The 15,297-nt window shown below is 47.1% G+C and overlaps 1 protein-coding gene across 1 annotated transcript in view; it reads right to left on the bottom strand.

Moving 5' to 3' along the window:
• The window catches only part of FER1L5 (fer-1 like family member 5), a 52,680-nt gene extending 37,383 nt beyond the window's left edge, over window positions 1–15,297 (bottom strand). Inside the window, exons 1-12 of the mRNA XM_069494353.1 lie at window positions 15,213–15,297; window positions 12,725–12,777; window positions 12,007–12,098; window positions 11,292–11,400; window positions 9,855–9,909; window positions 9,253–9,362; window positions 7,815–7,943; window positions 6,098–6,160; window positions 5,280–5,330; window positions 1,348–1,378; window positions 625–740; window positions 267–390 (exon numbers count right to left, since the gene is read on the bottom strand). Coding sequence (XP_069350454.1) covers window positions 267–390; window positions 625–740; window positions 1,348–1,378; window positions 5,280–5,330; window positions 6,098–6,160; window positions 7,815–7,943; window positions 9,253–9,362; window positions 9,855–9,909; window positions 11,292–11,400; window positions 12,007–12,098; window positions 12,725–12,777; window positions 15,213–15,297 — 1,018 coding nt within the window. The remainder of the gene's footprint in view (window positions 1–266; window positions 391–624; window positions 741–1,347; window positions 1,379–5,279; window positions 5,331–6,097; window positions 6,161–7,814; window positions 7,944–9,252; window positions 9,363–9,854; window positions 9,910–11,291; window positions 11,401–12,006; window positions 12,099–12,724; window positions 12,778–15,212) is intronic.

Consider the following 15,297-nt stretch of genomic DNA (forward strand, 5'->3'; position numbering starts at 1 on the left):
GTGGGGGTGGGGGGCCATAGGGAACCCTGAGTCTGCATCTGGGCAACAACAGGCATCAAAGACAGGTCGGGGGCCGAGGGCCCATTAGAAAGCGTGTCCACGGGACCCTCATAAAACAATTCTTGGCGGATTTCAGTCTCAGCCTGCCACCCCACTCCAAAGCTTAAGTTACTGTCAAAAGGAATGGGGAAGCTTCCTGAGGATACAGGGTGCCACTGTGTAGGGAGCCTCAGGGCCACTCCCTCCCCTGCCACCCTGACTCTAACTGAAGTGAAGGTCCTCTGCGCAGTAGATGAAGAACTGTAAATAAGCCATGTGGATCGGAACTGCCGCTGACTTGAAGATCTGAACTTCGGTGTCATCGGCCCTATAGGGCAGCTTTTGATCTACCTGGAGAGACCAGAGAGCTGATAAAGTCAGGGCCATGGGAGGTCACAGCCAAGGCCACCAGATCTTGCTTCCCCAAGCTCCCACTTGGTGCAGGGGGAGTGGGACAACCCTGCAGTGACACAGCAGGCAAAGGAGGGATGTGAGGGTCCATGGCCAGTTTGAGAGCCGAGGGATGCCCCCAGGAAGTAGCCAGGGTAGGAATGTTACTGAGGTGTGGGGGAGGGGCAGCCTCACCGGGGCCTGGTCTCCCACACCAAGAACAGAGATGCTGACTTTCAGGTAGCCTGTCACGCCACTGGCAGGTTTATTTGGCTGGCAGAGGCCTAACCATTTCCTCAGGAGCGAGTGACCTGGAGAGGCAGTGGGAGAAGAGCCCACCAGTCTTTGTTTCAGGAGGAGAAGGAGGTGGAAAGCTATCTCGTGTATTCCAATTCCCACTCAGTGGCAGAGGAAAATGGGAGTCACTCCGACAACAAAGCAATGAGAGTATACCCTCAAGCCTGCCAACTGTGGCCTCTAGGAAAGAGGGATCCCCTTTCCACCCTGGGAACCTACTGTTGTTACTGGCCTGGTCTGGAACCAGACACTATAGAGGCAAGCATTTTTCCCAACCCGAATCCAAACCTCAACCTTGTATGTATGCTATGGTAAGATCGTGGTGGAAACCTCCACTGAAACTTCAGTCTCCCAGTACTGGCCTCAAAAAATAGAAATCCAACCGAGGCTTGCAATAAAAGGTTAGCATTTGACCCAAAGGGATACCCTGAGTTTTTCAGAGAAAGATGCTATTGTTATAAAATAAGATAAAATACTATAAAATACAGTAAAATATTATCAAGTACAGAAAATAATTTGTACCCGCTACTACTCCCCCCACCAATATGTTGAACATAAGGATTTTGACCTTTGGCTAGATTTTTCTCAGAAGACATATATGTTTGCAACAATGTTACCTACCTGGAGAATGGTAGACAAACCCAATATCTGTCTGAAAAGACAAGAGTTGCGTGAGGATTAGTTAGGGCCTCCAGCCGAGATTTGTAATACTGGCTAACTGGATGAAAACACTAGCTACCAGTGTTTGAGCACGTTCTCTGCTCTAACTCATTTAATCTTTACAGCAACCTGGAAGGTAGGTCCATTATCACCTCCACTCTGCAGAGGAGGATACTGAGTTTGAGAGAAGTGCCCAAAATCTTACAGCTAGGACGTGAAAAAGATCCTTAATGCTATGTTGCACCACCCACCTGGCCAACACAGCCTTGACTCTTCCCTATCCCTGGGTGGGAGAGGGTGTCGCCCATCTTGGGGGAAGAGCATGGCCAAGGTAGAGTTGGCAAAGAGAGCACGGGTTTTCCCTTTCCCCTGGTAGACGGTTTCTGATGAAAGGCTGAGGGATGTGGTGCAGGATTGGAGGTGATATGTGCAGGGCAAGGCGCCACAGAGCATTCTGGCGACGCTTGTAACCCACATCTGAAAGCTCCATAGATCAATCCCAACATTCTATATGTAGGCCTGCTCTAAAACTCAGTCACCCCTTTGGGTTAGGTAGGCAAAGACTTCTTAGATACAACAACAAAAGCACAATCCTAAATAGAAAAGCTTGATAAATTGCACTTCATCAAAATGAAAAACATCTGCTCTTTGAAAGACACTGTTAAGAAAATGAAAGGGCAGTCATATACCGTGAGAAAATATTTGCAAATCGTATACCAATAGTTAGAAAACAACCCAATGAAAATGAGCAAAAGATTTGAACCGACACTTCACCAAAGAAGACATAGATGACAAGCACATGAAAAGATACTCAACATCATCAGTCATCAGGGAAGCATAAATTAAAATCATAACAAGATACCACCACACACCTTCAGAATGGCCAAAATAAAAAAGAAGGACTATATCAAGTGTTGTTCAGACTGTGGAGCAACTGGAACTCTAGTATACTGCTGGTGGGCATATAAAAATGGTACCTGTTTGGAATTTTGGGGGAAAAACTGTTTAAACATAGACCTACCACATAATTTAGTCATTCTGCTTCTACATATTTACTCAAGAAAAATAAAAGTATATGTGCACACTAAGATTTGGACATAAATGTTTACAGCTTCATTGTAACAGACAAAAACTGGACACTATCTACATGTCCATCAGCAAGGGATGGAGAAGCCAACTGTGGTGCACCCGTGCAATGGAATAGCACCCAGCAACAAAAGGGAATGAACTACTGATACACAACAGCAACATGGATGAATCTTAGAATAATTATGCAGAGTGAAAGAAGCCAGACAAAAAAGGGCACATACTGTATGATTCTACTTATATGAAGCTCTATGAAATGCAAGCTAATGTATAGTAAAAGAAAGCAGATCAGTGAGTACCTGGGAGGGGCCGGATGGGAATGCGAGGGAGGCATTACCAAGAGCACAAGGCAACATTTGGGAGTGACAGATGTGATAGATATATTCATTATTTTGATTGTGATTTTGATTTCATGAGTGTGTATGTATTTTTAAATGTATCAAATTGTATATTTTAAATACATGCAATTTAGTGTATGTCAATCGTACCTCAATAAAGCTGTAAAAAAAAAACAACACAGAATAAAATCTCAGACACCCCTAATGAAGCAAAAGATCTAGGCAGTGGCCATCAATAGCTGTTAACAACATTAAAAGAGAGACCAATATACATTCTGTGCCTCCTGCTGAAGTCACTTTGCCAAATAATTGACCCAAGTCTGACCTAGGCTCTAGATAGGAAAAAGGGAGCAGGGTATACAAAATGATCCCCTGGAGATGAAATCAGCAAAATCCAGACTGGGGAAAATGCTATATAGGTCCAACTAGCCAGTTTCCTTAACAAATAAACTGCAAGTTAAAAAAAAAAATAAGGCAGAGAGGATCAACAGAATAAAAAAGACTTAAAATGCCTATTAACCAACTGCAATGAATGAACCTGGTTTGGATCCTCATTTGAACAAACTAAAAGAAATTTGTAAGACAATTAAGGGAATCTGAACACTGACTAAATAGTTAATGCTATCCAGGCATTATAAAGGTTTTTAGATGTGATAATTGTATTGCGGTTATACTTAAAAACATCTTTACGTTTTAGAGCTATGTACTGAAATATTTAAAGATAAAATGATAGAATGCCTGAGATTTGATGCAAAATAATCCAGTGAAGAAGGGGAAGGAGGCTGAATGTAGGTAAAACACGAGTAACTATGAAATGATGAAGTTGAGTGATAAGGATGTGGGAGCTCATGATACTATTTTCTCCAATTTTGTGTATGTTTGGAATTTTCCAAAATAAAAAATAATATTATGCCTAATATTTTAAAAATTAGCTTAGCAAAGGTCAGGTTTTCTCTGACCTCTACAACTTATTCAACAGTTTATTTTTGGTTGTTGTCTGGAAATTGTGCAATGGCCTTTATCAAAAACACAACATTTTTTTACCTCCTGTCATCTAACCTCACTAGAATCTTTTCTTTTCTTCTCTAGAGAAGGGTCTCACTATGTTGCCCAGGCTAGACTCAAACTCCTGGCTCAAGTGATCCTCCCTTCTTAGCCTCCCCTGGTAGCTGGAACTATAGGCATGTGCCATAATGTCCACTTAACCTCTCTAGATTTTAATTTCTAATCCTGACTGCTTCTGTAACCACATCAGACAAATCTGGTTCAACTTTTATGTAACAAAGTTGTGAGTTGTTTTTCAGTTGCCACGGACCCCCAGGTTGAAGGTCCCTCTAAATTTCTAAGCTTGCCCAGATGAACCAAGTGTGCAATCATGGGTGGAACCTAAGTGCTCAGACTGAGGAGCAGGGACTGAATTAAGAACGGGACACTGCATGGCAGGATCCAGGATCCAATCAGATTCAACCATGGCATCACCTCAACAAAAGATCCAATCAGATCATGCCTCATTACCCTCTGACTATAAAACCTGCACCAACCCCCAACTCCAGGGGACAGATTTGAGTCTGAGTCTCTGCAAGTACCAGGTGCTTCGGTGTTTGGCTTTCCACTGCAGGCAGGCAAAGTGAACCCTTCTGTGGGTGAAATGGGGTAAGGGCAGATCATGACTCTTCATGTGATTACAATAAGTAGTGAGAAAAAAACCTTACTTCCATTTGTCTTAACTTTGCCTTTCCCAAGTGTGGTGCCCCTTTCCTAAGATTGCCAGATTTAGTAGATAAAAAAAACAGGATGCCCACTTAAATTTGAATTTTTGATAAACAACTACATTAGCTACATAGTATACAGTTAGTATACTTATGTCCCTGCAATATTCGGTGAAGAGCCGTGCAATATTTGGGACATGCTTATATATTAAAGTATTTTTTGTCTAAGTTTCAAATGTAACTGGGAATCCTGTATTTAATTTAGCAACCTACCTTTCCCTGATCTTCTTGGATTTGGAGAATCTTAGTTTAGCCCATCATAACTGTGTAAACTCTCATCTCATCTCTCAGCCTGTGTCTTTCCAAATCACATCTTTTCACCCTGTCCTCACAGGCAACAATCTTTCTCTGGGTTTCTCTAATACTTAGATTGGCCTTTTTGGATGCTCTGTTTCCATTTCCTGGAGATTTGAACTGTGTCCACAGTATTAGGGATGTGGGGAATTCAACATGGTACCCAGCACTTTCATAAATGTTATGTACTTTAATTCTCACAGTGACCCTATGGGTTGGGTATATTATTATCCCCATTTTACAGATGGGGAAGTAGAGGCTCAGAGTAACTTGTCTAAATCACTCAGTTGGTAGGGGGATCCAAGTCTAGATCTTTGAAAATCCAAGTCTTTCCACTAGAGTTGAGCATGGAGCCCAGTGTGAGTCTCTGTCTTTCACCAAACCTGCTCCCTTATACAGTGCTCACTTGGAATCTCCCAATCTCTGCTTTATATCTCATCACTGCGGAGTTCACCACCTAGAAAGGAGTTTCCAGAAACATCTTAATTATTCACAATCCCAATTTCCCTCACCCCCCACAGAATGAACAGTAAGGACACATCCAGGATCCTCCAGAATTTCTCAAATGCTTCCTAATGGCTGACACTTGCACACAGGTTTTCTCATTTAATTCTGAGAGGAATGCTGTGGGGTTTAGATTTTTAGTTCCATTTTACTGGTGAGGAAATTTATCAAAGAAGCCAATTCACTTGCCCCTCTCTGGAGTCAATGCAAAGCAAGGTGTTGCACTCAGCTTTATCCATTACATGTCCTGGTGGTTTCCTCTGTGCCTATGTTACCAAGAACATGTAAATTCTTCAGAGGAAGGGGCCTCCTTGTTCTCCTTAGCCCTGTGCTGGGCACATAGCAGGCACCTGATAGACCCATGTTCATCATTGTTACTGGGCTCCCTCTGGCCGGGGAATGGAGTATTCACTCTGAGGGGCCTTTGGTGGCAGGAGAATTCTGGCATGTAGGAAGGGCTGCTATGCTCACTTCAGTGCCTTGTTTAGGGCCTGGCAGTTTTCATTCAATCCATAATGTTTGTTGAATGAATGAATGAATGAATGAAGAATCTGGGGTACCAGGGGTTGAAGAAAGATGGAGATGCTGGTTTGGGGTCATAAAGACAATCTGGGGTGACCCTGGCTCTGAGGCTGAGGACTGGGGGCTGAAGTGCTTCTCAGTGTTGGGGTGGAACAAGAAAGTGGGCCCATCATGCCAGGGACCAGTCTGGGCCCTCACCTGGATTAAGATGATCTCATCGAAGAACTTCATAGGAATCTCATAAAAATTCTGGAAGAAGAGCTGAGGCAGAGAAAATTGGGGTGGGGGAGATGATGTTTCTTCTACTATTTCACTCAGGGACTCAATAGACCTGAAGGCTCAGAATAATGTTCTTCTTTGCCCATTTCAATGACTTTTCTTTTTTTTTTCTTTTTTTTTTTTTTGAGACAGAGTCTCACTCTGTTGCCCGGGGTAGAGTACCGTGGCATCAGCCTAGCTCATAGCAACCTCAAACTCCTGGGCTCAAGCAATCCTCTTGCCTCAGCCTCCCGATTAGCTGGGACTACAGGAATGCTCCACCATGCCCGGCTAATTTTTTCTATATATATTTTTAGCTGTCCATATAATTTCTTTCTATTTTTCAGTAGAGACGGGGTCTCCCTCTTGCTCAGACTGGTCTCGAACTCCTGAATTCAAATGATCCGCCTGCCTCGGCCTCCCAGAGTGCTAGGATTATAAGCATGAGCCACGGTGCCCGGCCTTCAATGACTTTATGAGTACAGGTTGAGAACCCCTAACCTAAAAATCTGAAATGCTCCAAAATCTGAAACGCTTTGAATGCTGACATGACACTCAAAGGAAATGCTTATTGGAGCATTTTGGATTTCAGAATTTTAGATTAGGGTTGCAGAATTGATATAATGTAAATACTCAAAAATCTGAAAACAATCCAGAATCTGAGACACTTCTGGTCCCAGCATTTTGGATAAGGGATACTCAACCTATATACTATCACTCTTGGGGGCCTCCGAGGCTCCTGGAGAGTTTTTTGTCCAGAAAGGGTAGGGGTAAGGAATCCCTGGAGAACCTAGCAGTCCAAGGCCCAGCTAGCTGCCCAGGATGGAGATTTGAGCACGCACCTCCTTCTAGATTGCTCTGCTAGTTCACTCTACCCCTACTCCCTGTGGCAGCCAGAACCTCCTTTCCCAAATGCAAACCTAGGCCTGTCATTCTCCTGCTGAAGTCCTCATGGCTCCTGGGTGCCACCCATGATGAGACCCCAGCCCACACTGTAGGCTCACCTCCAGCCAGTCCCCTCCAGCCACACCCATATTTATGAAGTCCTGCCATCAAGTCATGCTACTTCTCACTTTGAAAACACTGTTCCTTTTTCCTGAATTATTTTCTCCCATCCTGCCATCTTTCCCTGGTAAACTCTTCCTGCAAGGTTTCTGGAGTCTTTTCTGAGTGCTCTCCCGTTCCCCGGGCCTCATTACTCACTCCTCCCAGCTGCCACTGTGCTCATCTTTTATTTGTTTGTCTACGTACCAATTAATTCAACAAGTACTTATGGAGCACCTACTGTGTTCCAGACACAATGCTATAATCTGGGGCTCCAGCAGTGATGGACTGTAGGTGGTCTGCGCCTGCTCTCATGGCTCCATTAACAGTGCTCCAAGACCTCTGTCCACCCCAGTCTGCCCCGTTGTAATTGCTTATGTGTTCACATGCTATGCCCCTATCAGACCACCAGCTCCTCAAATGCAGGACTCTGAATGATCCCATCAGCATTCCCAGTGCCAGGCACAGCGCTTGGCCCTCAGTAGGTGCTCAGTAAGTGCTTGTGGAACACAAAAGTGAAGACATGTGAGTGAAGACGCAAGCTTGCTGGCTGCCAGCAGGAGATGCCCAGCCCCCAGTGGGCCCGCTTGCCCGCTGTGCCCATTCCACCCACCTCATCGAAGAAAGGGTTGTTTCCCATCTTGATCCGGGTCTGCTGCTGCTGGCCCCCAATGGACAGCTTCACCACCGGCTTGATGTCGTTGCCCATGAGCTGTCGGGCTTCAAACACCCTCACTCGAACCTGCAGAGGAGAACACCTTGGCCCCACTTCTCCAGCAGGGACTCTTCCCCCAAGAACAAATGTCTGATAAGAAACATTCTACCCATTATGGATAGAAAGAGAACCCACAGGAGAAGGCATGGAAGAGGTGGACTTGGAGAGAGAGGTTTGGGTTGTCAAGGGCTTGGGCAGCCGTTGTAAGGAGCTGGGTCTTGTCCCGAGGACATTAGGGCTTTTTTTTTTTTTTTTGAGACAGAGTCTCACTCTGTTGCCTGGGCTAGAGTGCCATGGCGTCAGCCTAGCTCACAGCAACCTCAAACTCCTGGGCTCAAGCAATCCTCTTGCCTTAGCCTCCCGAGTAGCTGGGACTACAGGCATGCGCCACCATGCCTGGCTAATTTTTTCTATATATATTTTAGTTATCCAGCTAATTTCTTTCTATTTTTAGTAGAGATGGGGGTCTTGCTCTTGCTGAGGCTGGTCTCGAACTCCTGACCTTGAGCTATCCTCCTGCCTCGGCCTCCCACAGTGCTAGGATTACCCGCATGAGCCACCATGCCTGGCTGACATTGGGGCTTTTTAAGCAAGTGCATGGCATGATGAGAATGACCTCTTTGGCTGAAGAATGGAAAGGAGAGAGCTGGAGGCCAGGAGTTCAGGAGGAGGTGACTGATGTGGTCCAGGGAAGCAATGGTGGTGGCTTGGGCCAGGCAGCGGAAATGGCAAGGGAGAGGTGGGGGCAGTTGGTGACATTAAGAGCTAGGACTTGGCATCCAGCTAAGATACAGGAAGAGGGCAGTCAAGGAGACCCCCAGCCTCCTGGGCAAGCAGGGAAGCAGGCAAAACCATGGCCGGAATGTCAGGACTCAGGCTAGAAAGCAGAGGGAAGTTGGTAAGCCATGGGATGGGGGTTCCCGAATTCACAACAAACCGTAGACCTTCCCACAGGTCCCCCATACACTTCTCAGCCTCTCCTGTACGGTTAATTTAACTTTGCATGTGCCTCGCCTTATTTTGCCAACAATCTGAGGACTCTGGAAGGGCGAGATGCCAGCCTTCCTCACTGCCTTCTCTGCATCTACCAGGGCCTGCGGTGCACAGCCAGGCCCTCCTACTGCCTCTCTGGAGCTGCTTCTAGCTTCAGCCACAGGCAGAAGTTCCCTAGAATGGCCCCTGGAGGAGCAGAGGATGTGGTTGGTGAGGGTCTGAGGACCTGAAGCTGGGTCTGAAGCTCTGCCCTTCTACCATGACCTGCAGGGAGGAGGAGACGGCCAGGGAGCACAGCAAGGGTGTCAGGTGGGTCACTTGGACTTTCAACCTGAATCCTCACCTGGAAGTGCTGAGGCTTTGAGCACAGAGCCCTCTGCATGGCAGAGCTGAGAAGTGGCACGTTCTGCTTGGCTGCCTCTCTTGTCATTATGCCCAGGCGGTCTTTATACCCTGGGGAAACACAGTCCAGGTGAGCTCAGAGCCCCAGGGCTCAGGAGGTTTGGGGGCATTTCCCCCATTTCATTGTTCTTTCTCTAATACCCAGCTCCTGGCTAAAAGCACCCCAAGAGGTCCTGATAGCGGCACATGTCCTCCCCAGTACATCTCCATGGACCCCTCCTACCCTCAGTAACTATGGACCCCTGGACCCCACTCTCTATACACTGGGGCTCTTGGAAATAACCATCCTTGTCTCCCTCTGCAGCCCATTGGAGGCTTATGTCTTATATCTTATGGGTCTTATGTCTAGAGATGATGAGTGGACATACTGGGGTGGCCTCAGCCAGACGTCTGCAGATCTGGTCTCTAGCCCCCTGTAGCTTCCAGAGACCCTAGTGGTCACATTCCTTTTGTAGGCCTCAAGGGGTAGGTCTCAAAGATCCCAAAGAGCCCATCCAGCTCTACTTGCAGGAGGGCAGAGGTAAGCCCTAGGGAAGGACATACCTTTCTTCTCAGTGTCTCGGTGGGTCATGTGGGCTACCTGTAGGGTGATAGTACACTGCAAGGCAAAGGCGGGGGAGCTGTAAGCCAGACACTGTGATCCTCAGCCAAGTCACAGCACCCAAACCCTGTGCAGCCTGGCTGGGTTTATACTCAGGGTTTATACTCCTGGGGGGAGTGACGCTGGCCATGGTAGGGTACCACACCACAGGCACCTGTGCAGTCTGCATGGAGGGAGGTTATATGCTGGTGAAGTGAGAGCAATGGTTGATGGTGGAGGGGATTTGGAGGATAAGGAGCCACATGGTGGTGATGGTGGCAGAAGAGAATGCAGGAGAGTGGGGAGGAAAGGGAGAAGTGACTTGGGACAAGTCCAGAACCATGGATGCTAACAGCTTTTCCCCTAGCCCAGCATCTCATAGCTCATGTGGGCACTCCTGCACACGCCTCCTAACTGACCTCCCGCCTCCAAGCTTTCCTGCTTTCTATCCAGCCTCCAGACATCACCAGGCTTGCCCCGTAAACAACCCCTGCGTGTCTTAAATGATCAGAGTAAAGTCACAACTCACCAGCATTGACCACAAGGCCCTTCATCTCTGCCCTGGCCGGCTGCCCAGCCTCAGCTCTCCCACCCCTGCCTATACCCGCTACCATGGGCCAGGAATGCAGGCAGTCCTTCCTCTTGTAAGGAGTCAGACTTCTATCTCTAGCAACAATCCAGGAAACCAAACAATAAAAATCTGCCCCAAATGGCAAGGACTTGATTAATAACTAATGGCTGCCATGGTTTTTGTCTCCACTTCCAACTTAGGACCAGCCAAAGAGAGCCGAACATTCCCCCTAACCACTCACACAGGAGGCCCCATTCCTAGTAACCCACCTTTGGCTTCCCCAGGCCAACTTCCCTTCTGTCCACTATGAGGCTTTCCCAGTCCCCTGCCTGCCTCCGTGTTTCTGCCAAAGCACAAGTGCTGGTGGCCAAACTCCTTGCTAAGGCGAGCTCTGAATACATAGCCTTTGCTTATTCTCGTTTGGTTGGTCTTCATCTATTTCCATACATCTTAAACATCACCTCCTCTGTAAAGCTGTCCATTTCCTCCCAAGCAGAACCCTTGACTCTCTCCTGACCTTGGCGGCCTAGCTTTACTGAACCTGTCCAATGTGTGCTGGAGTGCTTGTCACTGTGAGTGGCACCTACTCTAACAGACTGTGGGCTTCAGTCAGTTCTGTCTCCCAGTGCCTAGTACAATGGCTGACTCCCGGTGGAAGGCCAATTAATCCATTTAAATAGATGGGTGGAAGTGAGGATGGGCAGATGGATGGCAGGAGGGAAAAGAAGGAGACGATGGCAGTGTGATGGGGCCCCCCAAGGTGGAGCACATCACCACCTGTCCCCATTCCTCCAGCTGCCCTGCCTGGGCCTTCCTGAGCCTGACTCACGTCTGTTTGACTCATGGAATGGTTGAGCAGGGTCAAGTCCTTCACAAAATGGACCTTACTCGGATGTTTCACCAACGGCTTGAGCACTACTGTGGCCAGGCCAATGAACCTGAGGAGAGGAGGAGCAGGTATGAGATCCTGAGGCAGGGGAAAGGGTGTCCTCCTCTGTCCCAAGCATGGCTTTAGCTAGAGATGGTTTTTCTCCCAGAGGCCATGCTGTCCATGCAGGTTGGAGAACGCAGCAAGGTGGAGCATCCACTAGAGGGCGCAGGGCTCTTGACTCTGGGAATTGGCTTGGGGCTCCCAGCGCAAGTAACAGCTGATTGGATCACGGGGTGTACACCTGGCCGAAGCTGAACCACTCAGTTTCTCTGTCCTAGGAATTTTGACCCTTCATGCCACAGCTTCAGTCTCAGCCAGGTGTTGGTCTCACTTGGGCACTAGAATGAGGCTGTGATGAGAAGGCAGGGTTAGGCAGAGAAGCAGAGATTCGAGATTTGTGCTGCTGGGTTCCCAAGTTTGTAACCCTAGCTAATTTGTACTCTCAGCCTGGTTACCCTTCCAATATCTGCCCCTCTTTTTTTTCCCTTCAGCTGACTGGAGTGAATTCTGGTCCTTGCATCTGAATGAGTTATGGATTAGAGACAAGAATTACATCACCTGCCATTGCTTTGGTCACAGGGAGTTAGGCTCCTTCTGCCTCTCTCTGCCTCACCTTTCTTTCTTTTCTGAGCCCATGTCCTGAAGGGTGACTTGCAGGAAGGAGTTGTTTTTCAGGGGGCGGTTCCAGAGGTGCCAGATTAGGGTCTGTGGGGAGCACAGGGAGGTCAATATCCTTCCTCTGCCCTTCCCACCCCATCCTTCTAGGAAATGAGGAAAGGTGTGGGTAATGGGCTGGTGCTGTGTTTCTCTAAAACCAAGGAACCTCCCTCATCTCTAATTTCCTAAGGAGATGGCATTTGCTACCTTTCACTAAGGTGTGGGGCATCCTACCTGAACTTCTGCATCTTAAACTGCAGTATCATGCTCATGTTAGGAGTTAAGGGGTTTGGTGACAGCAGGTGGGGGTAGGGCAGCATGGATGGATGGAAGAGGAGAGATGATCCTGCACAGGGAGCTTTTTCTCTGCTTTGAGCTTCTAGGAACATCAGGATGGCCCAGCTGGACTAGTTCCTGGGCCATAGAGTGGTCCATACAGTGGTCCATCCCTGAGAGAGAAGGGCCAAGAACAGCTATGGGCAGATGGGACCTTTGTAGCTTTGTTGGATTGGAGGCTACTACTCCCAGGCTAAGATACTACTCCTAAGCCTTGAGGAAAGCTTGTGAGGCTCCCTGTCTGCTCCCTAGACCTCTGAGCAGCTGCCTGAACTCCACCTCTGCCCCCTTGCTATTGGAGTTGTCGTTTCCTTCTCTGGGCTTGCCCTGGTGTCTACCTTGTTCCATATGGGGTCATTCCCTTCCACCACATGAGTTCTCTTCTCGATATCTGCAAAGAAACCAAAGGGCTGGCATTGGTGGTAGGAAATATTTCAATGTCTGGGATTGAGTAGAATAAAGAGAGGTAGAACACTCTAAGAAAACCTCAAGTCTACTTTAACAGGTATGATATGGCACCAATTTTTTTTCAAGAGACAAGGTCTTGCTCTGTTGCCTAGGGTGGTCTTGAACTCTTGACCTCAAACAATCCTCCCACCTCATCCTCCCCAGTAGGCAGATTATAGGTGCAAGCCACTGCACCTGGCTTCAATTGTTTCTTTCTCAAGGAGTTCCATAATTTCTCACTTTTTATCACCCATGGGACAGATAATGCTATGTGTTCATCTCATTTTCTTCCTAGCTACATATTCCCAGGATCTTGCAGCCAAGTGGGGCTGTGTGACTCATTTTGGCCAATGGGGTATGGGAGTGATATTTGCCACTGCCAGGTGTGGCTCCTAAAATCTCTGTGAGACTCTCCAACTTCCATCTCTCCTCTCCCCATAGACACCATCCTCATGACCTGCTGGCAGGGTTGTGCCAGGGTGACTCCACAGCCACAGGGGGCAAGCAGCTGGTCCCTACACTACTATTTGGAGGAGCCACCCAGGTGAGCTGTCTGACCAGCACCATCCACGCAGGATTTGGTGTGAGCAAGAGGTAAACTTTTATTGTTAAGCCACTGAAATTCAGAGTTTATTTATTACCAGAGCAAAGCCTAGTGTACACTAAGACATCCCCAAATATCTATAGTAGGTTGAAAGCTCTCCATCCACTAAAACCTCTCCCCTCAGAAATATTGTTAGCAGACGACAGTCTATATAGCCCTTTAAAAGAGTCTCTGAATTGTTAAATTACTTTGAGCTTCTTCCCAGAGAAAGAATGTGAGAGAGTATGTGTGTGTGTGCACGCGTGTATGTGGTGTGTGTGTGTGTGCCTGTGGGTGGTGAGAAGGGGTGCAGGGTAGTGGATGGTATATGGAAGAAGAGGCTGGGAAGAACAGGGACAAAAGGAATAAAAAATATCAAACATAAACATGTAATCATAAGAATTTGTGGGTAAACCCAGAGTTCTGGGTTTTAGGCATCTTTGTAAGAGACATTTCTAGAAGGAGAAAGATGGTGCTTCCGAGGTGATGGGGAAGATGGCTCAGAGTCAGGGCAGCATCTTCCAGTCTCCTGCCTGGCTAACCGTAAAATCAGTCACTCAGGGAAGACACATACTGAACGCCCACTACACTCTTTAAACCTGCCAGGGGACGCGAGTGTGTACCACCTTGTGAGCCTGGAGTCCCAAATGTCCAGTCTCTGAGTGTTGTCATGTTCGACAAGCAGAAAAAGATGAAAGGAATTTCACTCTTTACTCATGTCTCTTATAGGAACTACTGTGTCCTCTTTTCTCTTGGACCCGACTTTCTCCCTCCCAGCAGTTCCTGTATCCACCTTGCATATTCCCCACCTGTAGACTTTCTCCACCATTTTTTCTTTTGGCTCCCAGCTTTTTGATATCTAGATATACTTTATATCTTTCATTTTCTCTCATAAATTCTTTCACCTCCATCTTCCCCTTCCTTCTTGGATTTCTTTTTACTTATGTATAAAAAATGGAGATGATTAAACTGACCCCACCTATCTCTGGAATTGCTGTGAGGAGCAGGCATCATTATATGTAAGAAAAGGCTTTGTCGATTGTAAAAGTAACTGATATTATTGCACAGTTATTACTAGAAGTTGTAATAAATCCTGGATGTATATTACCTTTTAAAATTCCCATATAATTTCTATGAAGGAGGGACTTTTTTTCCCTTTAAACCTTAGTTTATGGCAGAGCCCTAGTTCATGGAAGTAGGTCAAGAAGCATTAGTCTGGCCGGGCGTGGTGGCTCACGCCTGTAATCCTAGCACTCTGGGAGGCCGAGGCGGGTGGATCGCTCGAGGTCAGGAGTTCAAGACCAGCCTGAGCAAGAGTGAGACCCCGTCTCTACTAAAAATAGAAAGAAATTATATGGACAACTAAAATATATATATACAAAAAATTAGCCGGGCATGGTGGCGCATGCCTGTAGTCCCAGCTACTTGGGAGGCTGAGGCAGTAGGATCACTTAAGCCCAGGAGTTTGAGGTTGCTGTGAGCTAGGATGATGCCACGGCACTCACTCTAGCCCGGGCAACAGAGTGAGACTCTGTGTCAAAAAAAAAAAAAAAAAAAAAGAAGCATTAGTCTTCTTTTTCCCGTAGCCTTTCCCTGGCAAAACAGGGATGCAGAGAAGTCATAATAGAAATAATAGCAATATGTTTTGATAAGTTTTGAAAGAACCAGACAGCATCTACTTCATCTTGCGTCACACAGGGCATCTTTTACATGGTAGAGGGCTGTCAAGCTATTTTTGCACTGAATGTGTCTTGCCTCTTGGGGCTTCTCTCTCCCATTTGGACCCTGGCTCTCACCTCTGAAGTTGACGGACACGCAGGATTTGGGTGGGGGGGTTAGGGGCGGGTCAATCTTGGCTGACTCCACGACAAGCCGCAGCAT

Source organism: Eulemur rufifrons, chromosome 19, assembly GCF_041146395.1.
Source record: "Eulemur rufifrons isolate Redbay chromosome 19, OSU_ERuf_1, whole genome shotgun sequence".
NCBI lineage: Eukaryota > Metazoa > Chordata > Mammalia > Primates > Lemuridae > Eulemur > Eulemur rufifrons.